The 25454-nt window shown below is 36.8% G+C and overlaps 1 protein-coding gene across 2 annotated transcripts in view; it reads right to left on the reverse strand.

The window, feature by feature from the left end:
- LOC144079327 (laminin subunit alpha-3-like) overlaps positions 1-24008 on the reverse strand; it is a 24230-nt gene extending 222 nt beyond the window's left edge. Inside the window, exons 1-36 of one of the 2 annotated variants that reach the window (XM_077608008.1) lie at positions 23617-24008; positions 23432-23544; positions 22340-22423; positions 22143-22249; positions 21121-21251; positions 20939-21037; positions 19371-19482; positions 19130-19297; positions 17149-17336; positions 16938-17054; positions 16709-16863; positions 16161-16296; positions 15149-15248; positions 14957-15073; positions 14049-14219; positions 13104-13255; positions 12822-13016; positions 12463-12614; positions 11208-11370; positions 10734-10861; positions 10511-10658; positions 9124-9228; positions 8929-9062; positions 7910-8027; positions 6946-7074; positions 6647-6786; positions 6474-6581; positions 6248-6392; positions 5075-5193; positions 3248-3428; positions 1949-2092; positions 1729-1867; positions 1524-1651; positions 1342-1432; positions 154-267; positions 1-70 (exon numbers count right to left, since the gene is read on the reverse strand). The exon at positions 1-70 is cut by the window's left edge and continues 222 nt beyond it. In XM_077608008.1, coding sequence (XP_077464134.1) covers positions 1-70; positions 154-267; positions 1342-1432; positions 1524-1651; positions 1729-1867; positions 1949-2092; positions 3248-3428; positions 5075-5193; positions 6248-6392; positions 6474-6581; positions 6647-6786; positions 6946-7074; positions 7910-8027; positions 8929-9062; positions 9124-9228; positions 10511-10658; positions 10734-10861; positions 11208-11370; positions 12463-12614; positions 12822-13016; positions 13104-13255; positions 14049-14219; positions 14957-15073; positions 15149-15248; positions 16161-16296; positions 16709-16863; positions 16938-17054; positions 17149-17336; positions 19130-19297; positions 19371-19482; positions 20939-21037; positions 21121-21251; positions 22143-22221 — 4376 coding nt within the window. In that variant the 5' untranslated portion in view covers positions 22222-22249; positions 22340-22423; positions 23432-23544; positions 23617-24008. The remainder of the gene's footprint in view (positions 71-153; positions 268-1341; positions 1433-1523; positions 1652-1728; positions 1868-1948; positions 2093-3247; positions 3429-5074; positions 5194-6247; positions 6393-6473; positions 6582-6646; positions 6787-6945; positions 7075-7909; positions 8028-8928; positions 9063-9123; positions 9229-10510; positions 10659-10733; positions 10862-11207; positions 11371-12462; positions 12615-12821; positions 13017-13103; positions 13256-14048; positions 14220-14956; positions 15074-15148; positions 15249-16160; positions 16297-16708; positions 16864-16937; positions 17055-17148; positions 17337-19129; positions 19298-19370; positions 19483-20938; positions 21038-21120; positions 21252-22142; positions 22250-22339; positions 22424-23431; positions 23545-23616) is intronic. The other variant, XM_077608009.1, reaches the window with a different exon arrangement.
- Between the last annotated feature and the right edge of the window lie 1446 nt (positions 24009-25454).

The raw sequence follows: 25454 nt of genomic DNA on the forward strand, positions 1-25454 counted from the left end.
TTAATAATCACTTCTCTCAAGCAGCCATTGAAGGGTGATTTTACAGGCGCCCTGCTGGATTCAGTTGCCCCTGTCGAGGGGGAGAAAAAACAAACAAATATAAATGAAGGTCATTTAGGCTTATTTGAAAGAAGACAAAGTGTAATTACTTACCTCCAACGTGAAGTAATGCCCGCCTCGTAAAGGACGGATTGAATGCGACGGGTCTCGTCATCCTTTGAGAAAGCGTGTCCACCATTAGCGTGAGGTATTTTTGTTCTTTGGAGACTGCGCACATATGAATGGTTACTGAATGGGCTATTCATTGTACCTGACGTTTTCAATCAAAACCTCTTTGATGATGTGAATCAAATGTGAATACGGCAGTGTCTTGACTTCAAGGTTTTGATTTGCTATGTGAGTTTACTTGTATAGTTCCATAAAATCACTTTAAGAAAATGAATTGAATAAGTTGGTTGCATCCGAAGCAATTAATGAGATTTATGTGGATCTGAATTCTCTTAGAGCCAAATCACATATTTCCCTTTTAAAACATCTAAAGGAAAACATATATATAAAACATAGATACGTAGGTTTCATTTCAATTAGCGCCTTTTTCCATCTAGCATCTATCTGTCATTATTTAACACGAGGAAAGAGAATTGAACAAAAATATTAAATTGCTGTTCTAAATAAATACATAACATGGTAAAATTTACCACAACCCATCTGCTAATCCATTATGGCAACACTTATGTGACATTATGTAACTATCTAAATAGCGCAACCGTTGAGAAGATTGCCGTTATGTCAAGAAGCTAGCAACAGAAATTAAAAAATTAAAAAATCAACAACACGACGGGTCATGATCCTTCCTCCCATCAGCTGTCAGGCTCTTTAACAAAACAAATGGCTGAGTGTTAAGACCTACCGTATGTATACATGTACATCTATGTGTATGTATATATTTATATATGTATATATATATATATATATATATATATATATATATATATATATATATATATATATATATATATATGTATATATAAATATATATATATATAGATTTCAGCAACACGCTTATTTATTTATTTATATATTTATTCATGCATTAATTTATTTATTAACTTACTTATTACCTATCTATTTATGTTTAAAATGTCTTTTGCTGTGTCTGTATTCTCACCCTCTTGCTACTGTGACAATGAAATTTCCCGAATACGGGATGAATAAAGTTATCCAATCCAATAACTCAAAAATCTCAAAATCAACAACACGACTAAAAAATCTCCAAATTTTGGATTCCTGTCAGTCAAGGTCCAAATGATCTAACATTTTCCAATCACGAGCCAAACATACCTGAAATCACATGAAATTCCCCGTCACAGAGATTCTGCGGAGTCAGCACGGCACTGATGCTTTGACCACCATCATCCACAGTGACCCCCACCTGATAAGACAAAAAAAACACCCAAAGTCATCCAACTATCCTTCCCCCATTCCTTGATTAAATGGGACGTTTTCCAAGAAAACAAAGTCACCGTGCTATTCATTAAGAAGACATCCAAGTTGATTCCTTGGCTCTGCGCATGGAATAGAAGACCAGTCAGGCGTTGCGGGCGCAACTTGAAGGTCAACGAAAAGTCATCGCCAACTGCAATGGGATCATCTAGGAGAAGAACAAATACTGTAGTACTCCCTTGAGGCTATTCCTCCAATGAATTATGGGGAAGGATTCACACGAACCTAAGACGACGTGACCTCCGGCAAAGTACGTTCCCATCTCTGTGTGTCCGTCCGAGCAGGGTGAAACCCTGTGGCCGCCCTCAGGGTTTCCCACTGGCTCGTCGTTCATTCTGAAGCCTCGCACACAGCCGATGATGCTCTAAGAGGATTTTAGGAAGAACTTGAGTCCCAGCTATTGCAAGCGTACAAGTAAATATTTTCAAAAAAGCTTGAGACCAACTTTAGGACTTCCCAGGGGGCTGCCCAGGTAGACAAGATCATAGAATTTCAAGGATGACCCTTCGTCTTTTGGCAAACGTCCATCGGTCACACGGATTCCATCAACCAGAAGATGGAATGTGTTCCTCTCAACACTGCAATCTACCTGTCAATAAAGGCTTAGCTTTCAGGCATAAAAATAATAGAGGGACTTAAGTCTATGCTTTTTCAATTTCAATATACAGTGGTACCTTGACATACGAGTGGCCCGACATACGAGCAATTCGAGATACGAATACAATTTTGGGCAAATATTTATCTTGAGATACGAGACAAATTTTGATAAACGAGTAGACGGCGGACGCGAGATGCTGCTCATAAGAACATCATGGGCACTGTCTCTCTCCCCGCAACTCCCTCTTTGTAATGTCTCTGGTCGCAACTCCCTCTTTGTAATGTCTCTGGTCGCAACTCCCTCTTTGTAATGTCTCTGGTCACAACTCCCTCTTTGTAATGTCTCTGGTCGCAACTCCCTCTTTGTAATGTCTCTGCGAGCACTGGGCGAAGCGTTGCATTTTTTCAGTTTTTTTTTTCTTTCCGTTAGTCAGTGCGAATGGCGATCGATCGCTAATACGAGAGGAGTATATACTACTTCTCGTTGGCAAGTGGTCGTGCATTATCCTGTTGTGAGGACATTTGTGTGCATCATTTTGCGAATATTTTGAAGGGAATACAAAAGCAAACAACCCTCGATAGGTTGCATCTAAAAGTCAGGGTGGAGGCGGGGCCAATAGAGCCAACCCGGGAGAAGAAAGGTATAAAAATTTAAAACAAAATTAGAATTAATCTTAGTGCAAAGTTAGATTAAATTTATTTTCGAGCGTGTCTGCATCGTAATCCAAGTTCATTTAAATTTGTTTATATTATGTTACGGGCGCGTTGCCGTGCAAAAAGGTTGAGTTACGAGTAAACCAACATACGAGCTCAGTCCCAGAATGAATTAAGCTCGTATCTCGAGGTACCACTGTACATTCCTTTTTTATATGTTAAGTTAGTCTTCAACCATTTTTCAAGCTTACATATTTCACAATGTTGAATTGGAGATCAATGCTATCATTTCTTATACAGCTGTTAGCCCTGGGCATGTATATGTTGTTATGAAAATAAGTTAGCTGGGTAATGAGCATGAATTTAAATAGTGTCAGTCAAAAAGCTCATCTTAGAGTGTTTTACCACTTCTGTTGTTTTTCAGTAAGAGACTGACGTTTGGATGAACAAACTGTAAGTTAATGCTGTTTGAGGTGTTTTTTAGCCCATTTACTCTGTGCCACCGTCCGTCGTTTGTCTTCCGCTTGTGGTAGATGTCTCCGATCGATCCAAGGGACATCTTAATCCTGCCGTTTGCCATATACAGAACTAGCTGGGGCACTGCTCCCCTGCCTTCCACGAATAGGATCACACCATTAGAGGATTTCGTCTTAATGTCAAGGGAGAAGTGAGGTCTAAGCCAAAGAAAAAAAAAGGGAGAAGAATCAAACAGCAAAACAAAGTCAGAAATCCTGTCACCAGGAATTAGTCTTAAAGAAGATATTATGTAACATTTGCACTTGAATTATTTATAAAATGGCCCTAATGCATATTTTAACAATCATAAAAAATATATATTTTTGGGAAGCATTTTTAATACCAGTCTTAATGGTTAAGCCATGATTTTTCAGTTTTAAAAGTCTTAATGTATTTAATAAATGGCCCGAATACATATCTTAACAAACATAAGAAACATACATATTTTTGGGAAACATTTTTAATACCGGTCTAAATGGTTAAGCCATGACTTTTCAGTTTTAAAAGTCTTAATGTATTTATTAAATGGCCCTAATACATATTTTAACAAACATTATATTTATATATATATATATATATATATATATATATATATATATATATATATATATATATATATATGGGAAACATTTTTAATACCGATCTAAATGGTTAAGCCATGATTTTTCAGTTTTAAAAGTATTTAAAAGTATTTATTAAATGGCCCCTAATACATATTTTAACAAACATAAAATATATATATACAAACATAAAAAATATATATATATTTTTGAAAAACAATTTTAGTACCGGTCTAAATGGTTAAGCCATGACTTTTCAGTTTTAAAAGTCTTTAAAAGTATTTATTAAATGGCCCCTAATACATATTTTAACAAACATAAAATATATATATATATATATTTTTTTTTTTTTTTGGGAAACATTTTTAATAGTGATTTAAATGGTTAAACCATGATTTTTCAGTTTTAAAAGTCTTTGTGTATATATATAAGTATATATATATATATATATATATATATATATATATATATATATATATATATATATATATATATATGTATAAAAGTCTTAAAGTATTTATTAAATGGCCCGAATGCATATCTTAACAAACATAAGAAACATAACATATATATTTTTGGGAAACATTTTAATCCCAGTCTAAATGGGTAAGCCATGATTTTTTAGCTTTAAAAGTTTTTCGATGCTAAACTCGTTTTGGTTGTTGCTTTTGACTGTGTTTACAACGGATGCCCTGCCGTCCACCATCAGCCAATTATCGAGATCACTTGTTTGATTTTGTCAAGGTTGCCACAGCTCTGGAGGCGACATAAACTAACTTTGATACCAAGTTGACGCTCAGAATTAACAATGTTGTGTGCCAGTAAACCAAAGACACCTTGTTCCAAGTGTCAAACGAGCCCCGACAAATTCAGAAACAAAACAAGCATAAGCTTTGGACATGCATTCCAGTCATAACAAATTCAGAAAAAAATCCTTTATCCTTTTGTGGGGACAGCCAAGGCCATTTTGGACCACCCGTTGTCGCTCAAAAGGTACAAACGACACGCGGTGCAGAAACAAATTAACCGTTGTTTATATTTGAAATAGGAAATAACGAGAAGGATACTTTTACCTCACCTCAAAAACCACCTGGAGCATACAATGTGTGCAAGGAAAATTAACACTATGTTCGGGTCAAGGTGGCCACCCTGTCAGTAGCCCCCGTGGCTTAAAAATTGGAAAAAATGTGATGTTCCTGTCCTCAGTGAGGCCCGGAGAGGATTACCTTGAAATGTGACCTCACCTGTAATTAAGGTCCTGCTGGGGCAGCTTGTACGCCAACCAGCTGTCTTCCTGCGAGAGCTCGTAACCACGGCGGGGCGCTCGCCAATGTATGCACTCGCTGTGTGTTTGGTCCACAGTCTGACAAGTGACAAAGAAGTGGTGAGTGTGTAACCAAGCGAAAACTGTAATTAACTTTGAGAAATGCGTGGGAGAGATGAGCCAAAATAGAAAAAGAAGACTTGGCGGGAAAAAACAATCTAAGACCATCATATTTACAGGAAATTACTGACAGCTGTGGTTGGCAGAATAGACCTGATATTTAAAAAAATCCCCAATTATTAAAGTTTTACTGTCAGTAGTTTTAACTACTGAAAATTAGACAAAAAATGACTATAAAATTGCAATACCTTTTTTACTTTTACTGTTTTTATCCAATATTAATATCAACATTTTGCTAGTGTTTAATCGTGAATTGAACTTATCTAATTTTTAGACTGTGGAGGGAGGGAGGGTTCAAAATCTCACTCGCTTTGTGTTTGGCGGGAAAAAACAATCTAAGACCATCATATTTACAGGAAATTACTGACAGCTGTGGTTGGCAGAATAGACCTGATATTTTAAAAAAAATCCACAATCATTAATTTTTTACTGTCATTAAAACTACTGAAAATTAGACAAAAATTGACTATAAAATTGCAATACGTTTTTCACTTTTACTGTTTTTATCCAATATTAATATCAATATTTTGCCAACAGGTTGCTAGTGTTTAATCATGAATCGAACTTATTTAATTTCTAGACTGTGTGGTGGGAGGGTTCAAAATCTCAGTCGCTTTGTGCTTCATGGTGACGATAGCAAGTACGAAAATGGATAATGCTCCGTTATTTGCGGACAGATCATAATTAAATTTAGTAGGTACTACATATATTATAGAGTTGGGTGTATATCAATCCTGGAAGCCTGAATTTTATTTCTTTAACTCAGGGCTAATTAATTAATAGCCAAGTTATTGCACTGTACTCTTTGGTAGGGATGTCCCAATTCAGAATTTCTTAGAAAAGATGTTTTTCTTATAAAAATCCGAAGCGCGCCAATCTTCATGGGCGTCATTATTATATAATATGAGACTGTTGCTTGTTGTTCTTGTTTAAAAAAAATCCGACCCAACATCTGTGCGTGGGGGGTACTTACAAGTTTATGTATCTGGAGCGATGTGGTCACATCTGTAGGCAAATGTTCATCGAGCGTGTGTGAGCCAAGACGACATCCAGCTTGAAGAAAACCTCCCAAAGGCAGCAGAGAATTCAAATCCATGGGCGTAAAGCTTTGCACTGATCTGTGTCAGATTATGAATTTGTAACAACCATAAGCCAGAGAATTATATGACAGTTGATGTTTAACACATAAGATTTCAAACCGGGAATAAATGTTAGTGACGCAGCCGTGGAATGCTTGAGGAAGGCTTAGCTCCGCCGGGATTGGTTCGCTGAGGGTAACGTTTATGTTGTCAACTTGGACTTGCAGCCTGATAACGCAGCCGCAACGTTAGTCACCTCCATATTGTGGACATGGGTTGATGTACATCAGTACCTGGGTGTCTGCGCCACACACAGATAGTGCCATTTCCCGTCATCGTATCTTTGTGATGACTTAACGCTGTGCTGGCCGATGGTCAGTTGCAGGAAACCGTGGGATAGGGAAATGTGGCTCAGGGTTGGGTTCTGCACAACCTAGGAACAAGATGAGGGTTCAAAATCTCACCCACTTTGTGCTTCTTGGTGACGATACGAAGTACGAAAATGGATAACACACTTTTGGCATCATACAGCGTTTCAAAATTGAAGATTCATTGTTGTTGTTTTTATTGTTTGAAAAAGAAAAACAATTACCTGGGATGTACTCCTGAGAATGATGCCGTGTTTATGCGTGCTTCTGAATCCTACAGCCAAGTGCTGTTGGTCCGGTGCAGATAGCCAGTCTGCAATTAAAGTGGAACGCAGAGCCGCTGTTCGAACCCCCTAAGAAAACCAAAACAAAAACAAAAAAATATGTTTTCCAATAGTTCTCCAAGGGTGGTGTGTTTACCACCATTGCTAGGCATGCTCCCTCAAGACAGATGGAAAGACTCGCTGAATGTTTTACCAACCTAATCTCCTATTGTACACACCAACTACAAAAGATTCACATTTAATATTGAACTACTGTTTTAAAATATTTAGGAACAAGCTCTCCTTGCAATACCAAATAAATCCATCCTTAAGTACATTACCATTTCATTTTTCCCCCCTAAAGCACAAGTGTCAAAGTGGCGGCCCGGGGGCCAAATCTGGCCCGCCGCATCATTTTGTGTGGCCCGGGAAAGTAAATCATGAGTGCCGACTTTCTGTTTTAGGATCAAATTAAAATGAAGAGTATAGATGTATATTAAATTTCCTGATTTTCCCCCTTTTAAATCAATAATTGTAATTTGTTAATCAATTTTGTCTGTGTTTTTAGTTCAAAAATCATTTTGTAAAATCTAAAAATATATTTTAAAAAATCTAAAATAAACATTCTTTTGGATCTATAAAAAAAAACCTGAATATTCAGGGCTTTTAATCCAGTTCTTTTAATTCATTTATAAAAAAAAAATCCAAATATTATATCTAAAATGGTCCGGCCCAGGTGAAATCAAGTTGACGTTAAAGCGGCCTGCAAACCAACCCGAGTCTGACACCCTTGCCCTAAAGTTTAAGGGGAATGTGACTGTTCAAACTATGGCTTATAAAAATAACAAGAACATTTTTTTCCTGAACATTTGAGCCTACTACACCATTGATGGCGCTACCTCGAAAACAATAGCAGCTTGTTTACCAGCATTGCAAATGGACAGCCATCACTGACTCCCATTGTCTTGTTGTACTCCACAATCTGGGCATCGGCGCTCACATGATCCACGCAGCCTCTCAGCGGCGGAGTGCTGATGTTGTGTCTGAAATGAAAAAGAAAGTATGATGATCCTTTCAATTTCCAGACATGATTGTGATAACATGTTATGAATAATTTTAGGCTGAACTCTCTATTTTTCAATCATAAAAGGATGAATAATTTTTTATTTTTTATTTAAATGTTCACCCTTTATTTTTTTAATTAAAAATAAAGTTATCTTAGCATAATGTTAAAGGTAATTTAGAGGATATTTTCTGATGTAAAACTACATAAACTATGCGTGCTGTCACTTAATATTGTAATATATCAATATTAACGTCCTATTCCTAATTGTCTCATCAACCCATGTCTGTCTACCTAAACCCTGTGTGTTTGTGTGTCATTGTTGGGTCATCTGCCTTGTTTAGTCCATGCCAAGTTACCACGCCATGTTTCATATTCCTCGTTTCCCCATTTTATTTAAATGTTCATTATTTTGTTTTTTTATTACAAATAAGGTAATCTTAGCATAATGTTAAAGGTAATTTAGAGGATATTTTTCATGTAAAAATACATACACTATGCGTGCTGTCACATACTATTGTAATATATCAATATTAACGTCCTATTTCTAATTGTTGTCTCATCAGCCCAAGTCTGTCTATTTAAAACCTGTGTGTTTATGAGTCATTGTCGGGTCCTCTGCCTTGTTTACTCCATGCCAAGTTACCACGCCATGTTTGATATTCCTCATTTCCCCATGTCTTCTATCAGGTTTGGTTTTGTGATTTAATTTCTAAGTCCTTGTTATTTTCTAAAGATTCCTGCCTTACATATTTAAGTTTTGTGAGAGCAACGCCACGTCCTACTTCTACGTTCCACGCCTGACGCCACACTAACGTAACAGCACCCCTTGGTTTTTTTTGGAACCGATGTTCCAAAGTGCGATTGTGTTTGTTTTGCACCTGGTTCTTATATGCGGCGGCACGCCACCAATATAGAAGCTCTTGTAAGGAACGTGAGAAAGTTCAATGGAGATATGCTTGTCTTCGTAGCGGACCGTGATCTCGTCTCCCACAGCAATGTAAAAGTGCTTGTCCTGGGAAAAGACAGCTGGTGACATTCACGGAAATGTTAGTTGTTTTTTTAGGTTAACTTACAAATAGAGACACTTTGTCAGCACTCTGACTTCGCTGCTTTATTCCAGCGTGTTGACCTTGAAGCACCAGGTGGCCTTGCTTCACCAGCAAGCACCAGAACGCCTCCTGCCGTGCATTAATATGGTAGTATCAAAGTAAAAATAAATCAGAGGAGACATAAGTAGTCAGACTCTGCACTATAAATTCACTCATTCTTTTTTCGACACTGCTGGTGGTCAAACAACCATTCACAAACACACCTCCATTTGAGTGGGAATCGATCCCACGCTGGCCTGAACCGAAGTCAGGTAAGTGAACCACTATACCAAGGGTGTCAAAATCGGGTTGGTTCGCGGGCCGCATTAACGTGAACTCCATTTCATGTGGGCCGGACCATTTTAGATCTAATATCTAGATTTTTATTTTATTTTTAAATTGGATTAGGAGAACTGGATCAAAAGCCCTAAATAGTCCATTTTTATAGATCTAAAGCAATGTTTATTTGATCTTTTTTTCTTAGTAATGGAAAATGTCTTTTAATCATGTTTTTTTTTATTTCAAATGGAAACAAAATATTTTTTTAAGTGGAAAACGGAAAATATTTGTATATTTATTTTTAGATTTTACTAAATGCTTTTTGAACTAAAAACAAAAGAAAAAAATAGGATTAAAAAATTGCAATGATTGATTTTAAAAAGGGGAAAATCAGGAAATGTAATGTGCATCTATAATCATTTGAATTTGATCCTAAAACAGAAAGTCGGCACTCATGATTTACTTTTCTCGGGCCGCACAAAATGATGCAGCGGGCCAGATTTGGCCCCCGGGCCGCCACTTTGACACTTGTGCACTACACAATCGGCTTATAACTTGCTCTAGCAACCTCAAAGGCAGGCAAATACGCATCTATTGTTTAATTTCTTTCTGTTGATTTCATTCAAGTAACTGTAACCTGTTGCCTGGTGGACTAGGGGTTCACTTGGCTGGCTTCAGTGCAGGCAGGCATGGGTTCAATTCCCGCAAGTGGCGGAATAATTGTGAGTGGGGGTCTGGTAGGCTACGACACCTTTTACGAGGATGTGCAGTATGGAAGATGAATGAATGAATAACTGTAACCTTGGACTGAGTTATTAAAAAAAGATAAATCTTAATCCATTGTTTGATAAGCAAATGTAGGTGAGAATAATTGAGAAAATATTTTTCCTGGCGACATCTGTCATAAACATCTATCCTGTCAAAAGGGGGTAACAAATTAAAAAGATAGACCATTTTCTTTAAAGCCACAGCACACACATTCAAAGTCACGGATACTACGGTGACCTTGAGCGTTAAGACCAAGCATAAATAACCACCTTCTGTTCCTGAAAAATATCAAAACCCCCAAAAACGGATCATCCTAGAGTCTTACTTCCATCCCCATGTAAAACAACAAGGCGTCAGTCTTTCGGCTGTTTGTGTGAAATGCAAAAAAGTGTGTCCGTCTGTGCGGATCCTTCACAAAGGCTTCTCGGTAGCCACTCCCCTGGTAGTAGTCAATCTCCTTGGATCTGGGCAACCTGCATATATATGACCATTGTACTTTTCCTCTGACTATTTTCAACATTTTGCCAAGCTCTGTCCTCGGCACTTACATTAGAGAGTGTAGGTTGGCCTTCATGTTGAGAGCGCTCTTGTAGTTGTAAAGAGAAAGTGGCTCGTTATTGAAGTAGGACAGTTTCAGGTAGCCTCGGTAACCGGGGTAGCGCAGCTTCTTGGGTACCTTTGAAGATGATTACACAAAAAAGATTTAAAAAATAATAATTCCATCCATATATCTCAAAGTGATTTGTGGGTTTTACTTAATCTGGTAAAATACTTGTCTTTTGTAAAAATGTGTTGCATTAAAATCTGAAGGTCAATTTTTTGCAATTAGCATATTTTCTGAGTTATAAATCACACTTGTTTTTTCATACGGTATTGCAGCTCAGGCGAAAAATACTTTAATCTACTAAAACTATTTCATTTCAACATTTAACCGTCTATATATTTTCTCGACCACTTATGCTGTTCAGGATCACAGGTTGAATTTTTTTTTTATTAAGGATGAAGGTTTTCTATTCATTTACATTGAAATGTTGAGGGTAGCCGCCCACGTAGAAAACTGTCCGTTGTGGATCCAGGTCAAGTATTCTGCTCATTGCATTTGGAAGGTGGCGTTTCGGCACGTAAGGCACCGGCCACTCTGATGTAAAGTTTGCTGTGATGTTGACTTCGGCATCCTGGTAAATTCTGTAGGAACAAGCAAGTTACATCAAAGGTTTAGGTCAAGGGTGTCAAACTCGGGTTGGTTCGCGGGCCGGATTAATGTCAACTCCATTTCATGTGGGCCAGACCATTTTAGATTTAATATCTAGATTTTTTTTTATTTTTTAAAATTGGATTAAAAGCCCTAAATAGTCAGTTTTTATAGATCTAAAGCACAAGTGTCAAAGTGGCAGCCCGGGGGCCAAATCTGGCCCGCCGCATCATTTTGTGTGGCCCGGGAAAGTCAATCATGAGTGCCGACTTTCTGTTTTAGGATCAAATTAAAATGAAGAGTATAGATGTATATTACATTTCCTGATTTTCCCCCTTTTAAATCAATAATTTATTTTTTTTAATCTGTTTCTTTCTTTGTTTTTAGTTCAAAATAATTTTGTAAAGTCTAAAAATATATTTTAAAAAAAGTTAAAATAAACTTTGTTTTAGATCTATAAAAACTGAATATTCAGGGCTTTTAATCCAGTTCTTTTAATCCAATTATAAAAAAGAAATCTATATATTATATCTAAAATGGTCCGGCCCACGTGAAATCAAGTTGACGTTAAAGCGGCCAGCGAACCAACCCGAGTCTGACACCCTTGATCTAAAGCAATGTTTAGTTGAGCTTTTTTTTTCTTAGTAATGGAAAATGTCTTTTAATCATGTTTTTTATTTCAAATGGTAACAAAATATTTTTTTAAGTGGAAAACGGAAAATATTTACATATTTATTTTTAGATTTTACAAAATGCTTTCTGAACTAATAACACAGAAGAAAACAATGATTGATTTTAAAAAGGGGGAAATCAGGAAATGTAATCTACATCGATCATCATTTGAATTTGATCCTAAAAAAGAAACTCATGATTTACTTTCTCAGGCCGCACAAAATGATGCAGCGGGCCAGATTTGGCCCCCGGGCCATCACTTTGACACCTGTGGTTTAGGCTTTATCATTGGCCAGATTTTTTTGGGTCATGGCCAATGATGAAGAAAAAACCTAAACTGCTGAATAGTATTTCAACTCCAAAAGGCTAAACCCAATGTAACCTACTGTACATATTCCAAAACATTAGCAAACCTGTGGAAGACAACACGGTCCAAACTGAAAGGACGCGAGCCTGAGAACGTTGTAATAGGACTGGTCGCCACCTCGTGGATACGTCCACCCAGCTGATAGACACAAATCAACGTGCCATTCCTGATGGCCATTCCTATGTAATCGCCTGATATCTGAAATGAAATGAGAAATTAAAAAAAATACTCAAAGTATCAGTATGAAAATGACTTCAACAACTAAAAGTATTAGTAAGTGTGCATTGGTGGAATTTCCTATGTCTGATCTCTAATAATGAAGAAAATAATATTTAAAAACACCACTTTTATACATTCCACCAAATATGTGGTCATCTTAAAAAAGCATCTCAACAAGTTACTCACATCCTGACTGCCCAAATACAAAACAAACATGTCATCATCTCGCTGTTTCTCCTGACGCTTTCTTTGCCTTGCCACCATCTTTTTTTCCACGCTCAAAAGAAGTTCGACAGCCGTGAAGGCTTTTACATCTTCAAGGTTGCTCGGCGGGCCAAGCTCAACGTGACGTTTTCCGTTGAAATGCATGGCCAGCGAGATCTGCAAAAAGTATAAATATTTATAAATACACCTTGTAAATCATTCCGATCAGGCAATATTACGATTTTCTGGACACAATATCATCACCCTATTAAGATAGCTCCTCGTTTCGTGGATCATATCTTTGATTCTGATGATGTTTTCTATCATGTTGCCACTTGCTCTTGATGTTTTTCTCAGCGCCTCCACTTGGGAAAGCTCATCTTTCATCATTGGGAGCACTGTGTCCAAAGTCCTCACTGAAAACACATGAAATTTGGTGCAGTCTATTGTGACTAGACTAACAAATGTCTCAAGAATGAACACCTGAAATTCAAAGTTAGCCATTCAGCTTTATAAGCCGCCGCCATTATGGGCAAATTCCAAGGTTTGCACTCTCATCAACTTATAAATCAAATCAAATCAAATCAAAAGCCTTAATTGTCATCATACACAGCTGCGTATAACGAAATTGGTGGTTCTACTCCACAAAGTGCGTTTTCCCAGTAAAAAAAAAACATAAATAAGATATATAGAAATATAAAGTCACAAGGGTATTATTGATAATAAGCCCAATTAGGACTAATTGTTCAAAACAGATGGGAGACAATATTCATGCATTCATTTTCTGAATCACTTTATCCTCACTAGGGTCGCAGGGGGTGCTGGAGCCTATCATAGCTGACTTCAGGCCTGAATCGGTGACCAGCCAATCACAGGGCACAAGGAGACAAACAACCAGTCACGCTCATACTCATACCTAGGGGCAATTTAGAGTGTCCAATCAGCCTACCATGTATGTCTTTGGAATGTGGGAGGAAGCCGGAGTATCCGGAGAAAACCCACCAGAAGATGCAAACATCCACACAGCGAGGACCGATCAGGAATCGAACCCTCGACCTCATAACAGTGATGCCGATTTGCTAACCACTCCTAAAACGGGCCACCCGGGACACAATATATCACCCAGTATTTTTTGCTATTGATGCTTTTATCACTGTTTGAAGCTTTAATTTTTACGATGAGAGTTTGAGTATTTTTGACGCCACTCACCGGCGTGTTGTGCATCATTTAAACTGTCATTAAAAGACAGGGCCATGTTGTTCAAAGTCAATCTATTCATTTCCTCTCCCATCATTCTCAGTCTGGGTGTGATATGAGTGACAATGTCATTTGTAGCCGAAGATGCAGTCTTGGCAGACTCGATGAGGACATTCAGGTTATCTGAAATAAAAATAAATATCAAAACATCATTAACTGTGATATTTGCAAAAAAAACAAACTCATAAAGGACACCTCGAAAAAGAGATAAAATTATAATTTGGTATATCCTGTTCCTTCTTGTGTTCTTGTATAATATAAAGCAGTTATTTGCCCCAGAAAATGTTGACGAGCGTCTAAAAATATGGAGATTTAAATCCTATGAATGACTTTTTGGTTGATTTAAAATTCTGACATGAGTTTTTCTAAAATTACTCATTTTCCTTGTAACATCTTTTTAAATCTATTTTTGTACTTCATGAATTTGAATTGAAATGCATATCTAAAATTTCCTCTTTTTAAATAATTTCTCAAATAACACATTCACCTAAAATAGACACGTACAGACAAGAATGAATGGGGGGGAAAAAAAGAATATTCACTTTTCTGAATAATATAACAGTTGCATTCGCAACCTCCTTAAAAAGCATTCAGCATCTGCTGTCAGGCTCTTTACCAAAAGAAATAGCTATTTATTTATTTATTAACGTATTTATTACCTATTTATTTATGTTTAAAATGTCTTTTCCTGTGTCTGTATTCTCACCCTCTTGCTATACTGTGACAGTGAAACTTCCCGAATACGGGATGAATAAAGACATCTAATCCAATCTAATTATTTATGTATGCCCGAACTCCGAATGCATAGAAATGAAATAGATCATGCCTGAAGTCTTTATTCTCTAGCGTAAACAACTGACCTCTTTTGAGTCTGTTCAATTCATGGAAGACTCTGGAAATGTCAAATTGAAGAGATTCTCTTTTGTCTTTGTGCCTCCTCATCCTGTCGTTCTGCGTATTCAGTGACTGTGAGCGCTCTATTGGAGGAAACAGATAATCGCACAAATTTACACATCTTAAACACAACTCCACAATGTTATATTTTTCCATACCTCTGAAGTTATTTTGGGATTGGTTGGCCGCAGTCCACAAGTGAGTGGCTTTGTGTCTCAAAGACTTTGCTTTCAAGAGAAGTCTCCCCAAAGTCACGTCCTATTCCAGTCATAGAACAAATTTTGTAAACATTTTCAGCGTGTTTCTAGTGATTTGTTATTTTTTAATAAAGAGAAATCAGATCCATTATTTCCCCGGGTGATCAGGGACAAACATGATCGATATCGGCCATTACTAAGAAGCAGTGGCGGGCCGTGCATTTCACAAATAGGCCTTCAGTAGTGCTGTGTGTGAATCAATCCAAACCTCAATAAGTATTTTATGGCTATAAAACCTTTAATGCAGCTACAGCTGCGACAAATATTTAAAAAAAATCAATAATAACCTAAAAAATTGAAATATTATTTAGGAAAATAGACATATTTTACTCACCAAAAATTCTTTTTATTTATACACAAAATCCATCCTCCTCTCTTTCCTCAAGAAGATCTCAATTACTCTGTCGTACAGATTACACGTGCATTTCAGGTTCTTTTCTATCGCCATCAAAACTAATGCTGACAGTCCAGTCTGTCCTGTTTTATCTCTAGCACAAGTTTTGATTCTGTTTCGGGCTGAAAATGTCCGTTCGACAGAAGCAGTGGACGGATCATGAGTTAAGCAGTATTTGACCAAGCCGTGGTTGTAATTATTATACACCCAACAAACTATGCGGTAGCTCGTTTTGTTTTTGATGCTTTTCTGTCTTTTTTATTGCATTTTTGTATTTAGTTTTTTAACTACGTCTACAATGTTTTCTGTGTCTTGTGTCTGTCTTGCTACTGAAACCAAGACATTTCCCGAGTACGGGATGAAATAAAGTTCTAACCTAACCTGATCTGACACAGAATCGGTATAAGGATCCAAAAATTAGTATTGGTGCTACACTACTCATAAATGATTGTTCTGCAAAATGGATTTAGTCCACTTTAGTTCTCCGTGGCTTGACTATCTGGCTCATGATTGGCTCACCTCTAAGGCTTCATCAGCAGTCATGTTGGACCAATGTGCGGCCCTTGCAGCGTCCTCCATGTTTTTAAGGATGTTTAACAGTTTGGAATCGTGACTTGTGTGGGATTGGTTTGTGTTGTCGACCGTTGGAAGCGTTCTGTCATGAAGTTCAGAACAGTCGTTAGATTGTCATTCACTGCCAGCCCAGGTGTTTGTTTACTATTGGCTGTGTATGTTCTGTGGTCCATAAAAAAATAACTGAATAACTGTTAGCTGACGATAGATTGGGTGTGTGTGGATTTCCACTCTTTTGGAGTGGAGTGAGAAGGAGTGACTGGCGTTAATATTTACATATAAATCATTTTTCAATTGTTTGCTATAACAACAGTTATTATACAGGTCTTTTTCTGATAGTTTGTTTTTAATTTGGCAATAAATTGTCACGTTTTCTCTGTTTCTATAAGTGTACAATTCTAACAGCCACAGCTGGCAGTGTTAAACGATGAAGAATTTTAACATATAAAGCACTAGACAGCCCGTCTCTATAAATAAATAAAGCGTACACATACCTTTGCATGCCCGAGGCCAATGTGCTGAGCTCCTGTGCATGCTTCTCAGTCTCAACAATGATCTCTATCTTGGCCCTAACATGGATGATGTCATCAATCTTCGTTCGCAATTGCAGCTTCCCGCCGTAAAAGCGGGCTGAGTCTTTCTCAAAGCCCTGCAGTCCAAAAGGCAAAATAAGACATCAAACAGAAGCGAAGCAAAGTTGTCGATTTTTAAACCTCGGCTCACATGTTTGGCCTCCTCTAGCAATAAGAAGAAGGCGTTGAGCTCCTTTAGGCGACGTCTTGCACTTTCAGTCGATGAATGGAGGGAACGTGTCTCTGTTATGGTTTGATTGAGAACATGCTTTCCATGGAAAATATTGAAGTTAGAAAGTTATTGAAAAAGCAGGAGGTAAACAAAATGTAAACACAAGTTAATTGGGCTAACTAAGCCTTACCTGAAGTTGTTGTAAGGTGGAAGCACTCTTCAGATTGACATGTCTCACTCTTCTACATGCGACCTTTGCCTCTGAAAGAAGATCACTAGTGTGACCTAGAAGCACCTGTGAGGTGACCAGAGAGTCTGCCATCTGGGTGAGAGTCTCAGCATTGCGTCTCGCGGTCATCTTGGTTATGGTGTCCAGTACTAAGAAAGAGGTGAAAAATTTGCGATTAGTACAGGACAGTTTATCCATTGATGACTTGCACAGCAATATTTTGGCGCATTTACTACCAACAACTAAAGTAACAATTTTATTTTTTGTTTTCCATTTTCTTTTAAATAATAAATATATATATATTTTTAATATATATATTTTGTTTTATATATATATTTTATTTTATATATATATATATTTTATTTTATATATATATATTTTATTTAATATATATATTTTATTTAATATATATATTTTATTTTAGATATATATATTTTTTAATATATATATTTTATTTTTATTTTATATGTATATATTTTTTAAATATATATTTTTTTACATTTTATATATATATATATTTTTTACATTTATATATATATATATTATTTACATATATATATATATATTATTTACATATATATATTATATATATATATATATATATATATATATATATATATATATATATATATATATATGTTTATCTATCACTAATATATGGCAGCCCAGTGTGCGAAGTGGCTAGCTAGTCATCCTCGCAGTTCTTAGGTCAAGGGTTCGATCCCAGGTCGGTCTTCACTGAGTGGAGTTTGCATGTTTTCCCCATGCGTGGGTTTTCTCTGGGTACTCTGGTTTCTTCCCAACATCCTGCATGCTTAAATATTCTAAATTGCCCCTAGGCATGAATGGTTGTCTCCTTGTGCCCTGTAATTGGCTGCCCACCAATTTAGAGCATCCCCCGCCTGATGCCTATAGTCAGCTGGGATAGGCTCCAGCACCCCTGCAATCCTTGTGAGGATAAGTGGTACAGAAAATGAATGAATAATATACCAGCTTTTTCAGTTTGAATATTTGAATTTTTTTCTTTCTTTCAGGCATCACATGTTCCAAAAACTGATTTTAGGCAGACATTTATTAAGCGTATAGAAAGAGATAACCAAAACGTGGCAGTACAGAAAGATTATTGGCCAATTTTTTCCATAAAACCAGTCAGCACGCTTCCCTGTCAAATGGTGGATCTGGACCGGGAAGCACTCGCTTTAAATAGACAGGTTCCACTCCTTCCTCTCCCTCGTGTGCATGCCCAATCTAATTGAAATAAGCTAGTCCTCACATGATGCATGACTTATTTTGCCTGCATGCCATTGGTCGGAAAAAAAATCCTCGCTTATTTGCAAAATCCAGGATATTTTAAGGACCCACTATCAATATCAAGAAGACTCCCAGAAGACTTGGGTTGCCTGTTATTGTATTCCTCTCCTCTTCTTAAATAGCATTTACGCTGATTAGCATGCAGAGAGACACTTAAATGACATGTTAGTCCCTTGTTGCTAGGGAGACTTTGTCGGGCACTTTTTTAACTCAGATAAGAAGCGCTCAGTGGCTTCTTTTTCTCACAGTTAATTTTTTTTCACATTTAAAAAAAAGAATATTTACAAATTTTATGTATTTTATTATGATAATAATTTTGTTTATTATTATTGTGCTTTACTAATTATATAACTGAATTTGTCATGTGCACTTTGGCGCACTAAGAAGAGTTTTTTTTTTAAATTTATTTGGTATTTATTTTTTATTTTTTGCGTTAACCGATTTTAGAAAAAAACATCTGAATGCCGAGAGAAAAAAATCCAAACTGGCAATCACGTTTCATAAATGCACTTCAGGATGTTAAATATTAGTTTCAAAGGGCTTTACTGCCTGACTAACATACTTGAGGCCTAGTTTTTAATTCTAATACTCATTTTTTTGTGTTCATGTTAGAAAAACAATAAACCATTACATTTTTTGGCCATCTTCTGGTCATGGGTTCGGCCCCTGGTCATCGCCTCCTCACAGCCCCTCTGGCTCATTTCCTCTACGAGCCGTCGCGCCTCCCCTATCACGGCCGTCTTGTCTCTTCCGCTGCGCCTGATGGCATCTGTAAGCTGACTCTTCCACTTTATTAACTCTGACAAACAAACAATAGCACACAATATGTGACCCGCGTGCTCCTCCATGTGATGTCGGGCTTGACGAATTACCTCGTAATAATACCAGGACGGACTCAGCGTGTCCAAGAATTTTTTTGACCTTTGTTTTGGGTCCTTTCTCAATCTGTAGGGCTTCATCCATGTGGGAGGTCATTTCAAGGACCTGTATAGGGATTAAAAAAATAACTTACCGGCGTCCACTGATTTCCTTCCCTCGTCACTATCCTAATTTATTCTGACGGTACACCACGCTTGAGGATACCGGGTACCGCTATTAGCAGCCACTAGATGTCTCATGGTTCATAAATTATACGCATACATTACACATTTATGAATGGACTGCTTCATGGCAGTTTAAACTAAAGTGAGTTAAGCGAGAAGCGGTCCAGTGGGGCAGTGTTTAACACGTCTGCCTCACACTTCTGGGGTCGAGGGTTCGATCCCAGGTGGGTCCTCACTGTCTAGGGCAGGGGTCGGGAACCTTTTTGACGAAGAGAGCCATAAACAATTCATATTTTCTAATGTTATTTCTTGAGAGCCATACTCCGAATATAAAAGTCAAAATACATATAAATGGGTGTCTTTTATTTTAGTAATTTCACCACTTTTAAAGTGGAAAAAAAGAATACTTTTGACAACATTCTTATGCAGTTGCTAATCCATGAGAGTATGCATTCTAGCAGAGTCTAATGCAAACAAAGAAGACTAAAGCAGCACTGGACGTAGGATCTCAATTCTGTCACCAGCGGGTTCCATATTTTAGCTCACAGGTTAGCGAAGAGCCAGATGCACCCATCGAAAGAGCCACATGTGGCTCCCGAGCCATAGGTTCCCTACCCCTGGTCTAGGGTGTCAGACTCGGGTTGGTTCGCGGGCCGCGTTAACGTCAACTCGATTTCATGTGGGCCGGACCATTTTAGATATAATATTGAGATTTTTTTTTTTATAAATGAATTAAAAGAACTGGATTAAAATCCCTGAATATTCAGTTTTTTATAGATCTAAAACAATGTTTATTTTTGATTTTTTTAAATATTTTTAGATTTTACAAAATGATTTTTGAACTAAAAAAACTGAAAAAATGGATTGAAAAATTACAATTATTGATTTAAAAGGGGCAAAATCAGGAAATTTAATACACATCTATACTCTTCATTTTAATTTGATCCTAAAACAGAAAGTCGGCACTCATGATTTACTTTCCCGGGCCACACAAAATGATGCGGCGGGCCAGATTTGGCCCCCGGGCCGCCACTTTGACACAAGCGGTCTAGAGTTTCCATGTTCGTCCAGGGCTTATGTGGGTTTTCTCCAGGTACTCTGGTTTTCTCCCTCATCCCGAGAACATGTGGAGTAGGCTGCTTGAACACTCTAAATTGCTCTTAGCTATGATTGGTTGTCCGTCTCCTTGTGCCCTGTGATTGGCTGGCCACCGATTCAGGTGAGCTGGGATGGGCTCCAACACCCCCCCTTGTGAGAGGAAGCGGTTCAGAAAATGAATGAATTCATTGAGGGAGGGAACCTGTCATAATTGTTGCATACGTTTCTACCAAATAAAAATGTAACATATTTCGCCATATTGTTATCTTGATATATTATGGCCCATATAGGAAGCTTACTTTGGATGTTACTTGGTTCAGGTCCTCTTCAATCATATCGACATCTTCTTTCAGGGTCTCCAGATGTCTTTTAGCGCTACTGTAAGTCTTCACTGCGCTCTGAACAAAAAAGCATTAAACAAAAGGCTCTTTGAGGGCGTCGTCGTTTGAATTTACACAACGTTTCTGGGTCGCGACGGTACCTCGGCATCAGAGACGATCCCGTGGGGTTGGATTAGTGTTAAAACAGGAGCAGAGATGGGAATCAGCCCACGCAGGTCGCCCTCGTTGTCCCTCAGGCGTAGGAGCAAAGCTGTAGTGCAGCACTTCAAGGCTGTCACAAAATATCAAGCAGAGGCTTCATTACTACTAAAGTAGTCCAGTGGTAAACGTAAAAGCTTAGTGAGAGATTGGGAAAAGCTCATGATGGCAGGCGTACGCATAATTGATGTTGAGACCTGAAATACATTCTAGAAGCAAAGTAAATATATAACAAAACGGTCGTTTATTTATTTAATGTTACATTGTTATTTAACAACAGTAAGAAGTGGAACTCAGTATTTTTACCATGAAAATATTTTAAAATAAAAAGACTAGGCAATTATTTTAACAATAAAGACTTGCTTTATATTATATTATTTTATTTTTTAATTTAATTTTAACAATAAGATTTGTATTCAATGTTACATTGTTATTTAACAACAGTAACAAGTGGGACTCATTATTTTTACCATGAAAATATTTTTAAATAAAGAGTAGACAATTATTTTAACAATAAAGAGTTGCTTAATATTATATTATATTTGAAATTTTTTAATTTTAATTTTAACAATAAGATTTGTATTCAATATTACATTGTTATTTAACAACAGTAACAAGTGGGACTCATTATTTTCACCATGAAAATATTTTTAAATAAAGAGTAGACGATTATTTTAACAATAAAGACTTGCTTTATATTATATTATATTTGTAGTTTTTTAAATTTAATTTTAACAATAAGTTTTGATTCATAATTAAAACATTAATTAAAGTATATATAGTGGCTGGCGACCACTTTAGGCCGTTCGCCCGAAGTCAGCTGGGTTTGACTCCAGCACCCCCGCGACCCTGACCAGGATAAACGGTGTTGTGAATGAATGAATAATAATGATGATAATGTGAATGATAACATCAGGGAAGCGCATCTTTTACACTTCACTTTTTTTCTGTCAAAAATGTTTACCTCCGTTCCGCGAATGACAAATGTTCCAATCGCCATCTGTGTCGCACTCACCCGGCTTACAGCTGCCGTTGCGCAACATCGGGTCGCCATGGTAACCAAATGCACATCTTCAAGGAAGGAAAGAGACAAGAACAAATGGATTGTGTTGATTTTAGGCTTGGGGCGGAATATATAAATGATAAACGGTGTGACAAAACCTTTCACATCTGGATCCCTCGTAGCCGCGTTTGCACAGACACTCAACTTCTCCAGAATCTCCAATCAGGCAGGCCCGAGCCCAACTTGTAAAAGATAAAAAATGCAGTTACAATGCATTACAAAATAACTTTGAATTATCATGTTTCCCTGCCATTGACAGCTATTGACGTGCTATCCATTTGTGATGGCTAGCAGCAAATGAATTGTTCAATTGTTTTCAATGGCATGCAATGAATAAAATGTAAAATTGTAAAAACTCAATTTTACAGTGTTATTAGTGGCCATAATTATTGTTGCTTTTTTTTTCAATTGCGTTAATTTTTAAAGTAGATCTGGTTCATATATTACTGTAAGGAAATGGCTGAGTAACAAACTTTAAAATGGGAAATATTTCCAAAAAACATATTTATTTAATGTCTATTTAAATAAAACCAGTTAACTATTAAAGTAGATCTGGTTCATATACTTCTGTAAATCCCCCCCAAAATAGAAAAAATAAAACTGGCTGAGTAACAACCTTTAAAATGAGAAATAATTCCAAAAACCATATTTATTTAATGTCTATTTAAATAAAACCAGTTAGCTATTAAAGTAGATCTGGTTCATATACTACTGTTAACCCCCAATTTAAAAAAAAAAATGTCTGAGTAACAACCTTTACAGTGGGAAATATTTCCAAAAAACATATTTATTGCATGTCTATTTAAATAAAACCAGTTAACTATTAAAGTAGATCTGGTTCATATACTACTGTAAACACAGAACCCCCAAAAAATAAAACTGGCTAAGTAACAACCGTTAAAATGGGAAATATTTCCCAAAAACATATTTATTTAATGTATATTTAAATAAAACCAGTTAACTATTGAAGTAGATCTGGTTCATATACTACTGTAAAACCCCCAAAAATAAAAAAATATATAAAAAATAAAATTGGCTGAGTAACAACCTTTAAAATGGGAAATATTTCCCAAAAAAACATATTTATTTAACGTCTATTTAAATATAATATGGACATTTACTAAATAATCAAATTGAATCTTACATATTGCTATTCTAACATTGAGAAGAAAGTTTTGAAGATAACGAACTTGTTCCATGCGAAAGGACACGGGCAAGGCCGACAGGTTTTTGGAGCGCCGTCGCCATGGTAACCCTCTTGACATCGCTCGCAATGGTCGCCCTCCGAATGGAACCGGCAATCCTGCAGGATGTTTGCAAGACTATGATACATTCCGTTGAATATTTGCACTTTAAGCGTGTAGTATATACGAACCACACATGTCCCCGTAAGTTCGTCACACTTGTCGGACTTTCCGTTGCAGTTGCATGGCACGCACTGACCTCGGTGAGGTTCGCTCCACTCCCTGAAGAAGCCTGAACGGCACTTCTCCGAGGAAATACACACAATTTGACTGTAGGTCGATAAACTAAAGCAAACACTCCAACGTGTCTTGACCCACGCGGTTATAATCTGAGTGCCAAGTGATACATTGCACCTGTGTGTTCTGTTTAAGAGTTGTATCAGGCTTACTAGCGACTGTACTTATCACAAAGTGCATAGACAGCAAGTGGGAGCTCAGATTGAGAGTGAGAAATGTCACCGTGTGATATCAAGTGGATATATACTTGAAAATGGAGCTTTTGTTGAGCTTGTCATAAAACGACTTTTGCAACGACCAGCCAAGGTTCCTGAAGCTTTAAGTAAAAATGTAAAGGGGAATAAATTGTTAGATCAGACTACTAATACTGCTGAAGTACTGTGGTACATTGGCTAAGATGTAGGGGTTTTCAGAATTATACATTGAATTGAATTGAATGGTTTTTATTGACATTATATAAGGATAATGAGATTTAAAGCTTTCACCAGAACGTTCACAAATAACAACAACAAATAAAAGACAAATAAATAATCAGTAAATAAGTACTAGTGAGCTTTTGCTATGCGTGAAAGTGAAATGGAGAGAAAATATAAGCGTTTAGTTCAAGGTTCGCGGGCCGCTTTAACGTCAACTCGATTTCATGTGGGCCGGACCATTTTAAATATAATATTTAGATTTTTTTTTAAATAAATGGATTAAATGAACTGGATTAAAGGCCCTGAATATTCATTTTTAATAGATCTAAAACAATGTTTATTTTAGCTTTTTTTTAAATATATTTTTAGATTTTACAAAATGATTTTTGAACTAAAAACACAGAAAAAATGGATTAAAAAATTACAATTATTGATTTAAAAGGGGGAAAATCAGGAAATTTAATATACATCTATACTCTTCATTTTAATTTGATCCTAAAAGAGAAAGTCGGCACTCATGATTTATTTTCTCGGACCGCACAAAATGATGCGGCGGGCCAGATTTGGCCCCCGGGCCGCTGCTTTGACACCTATGGTTTAGTTGATGTAATATCTTTTGGGCGGGAAGACTCATATTCACTAATTATTAAACCGTGCATTCAGACCAACATGTAAATTAAAAAATTTAAAAAAAATCTGCTGTTGGCCATACGTAGGCATAAATAAAATAAAATAAAAAACACTTAGTATTATATTTGGTTTGATCTTGATTATACATATGGTTGTCCAGATCATTACTATTTATTTATTAACATATGCAGTTTTGTTATTGCATGTATACACAAGTCTATGAGGAAAAAATTTCATTTTATTTCATTATACATGTTATTATTGACTTAGCAAATTTGGTAAAATTATGCGAGTTTATATAATGAAATCAAGCCCACATTACCTTCACTGGCAGGTTTCGCGTCTGATTGCGTAGAAATGTATCCAATAAACTTTTGTTTCCTGGAAGCCTCTGTAGCACAGCAGATGAACAAACAAATGCCAATGAGAACACCAGGAACCACATCCATGATAAAATATTTCTTGGCATAATTTAATCAACGTTCCTTCTCAGGTGAACCTGGGCGAACCTTGGAATTTTTTTATTGCATGGCACTGGCAGGGGAGAAAAAGAGAAAGTGCCAAGAAAGTGCCGAGTGTCTGTTGGTTGTGGTTCAAGGTTCAGTGAGGTGTGGTTGATCATAATGGCAGTTGCATATTTGGACATCTTGCCCTTTAATAGCGACTCTTATTACAATCACCATAAT

Source organism: Stigmatopora argus, chromosome 8 (assembly GCF_051989625.1).
Source record: "Stigmatopora argus isolate UIUO_Sarg chromosome 8, RoL_Sarg_1.0, whole genome shotgun sequence".
Lineage (NCBI taxonomy): Eukaryota > Metazoa > Chordata > Actinopteri > Syngnathiformes > Syngnathidae > Stigmatopora > Stigmatopora argus.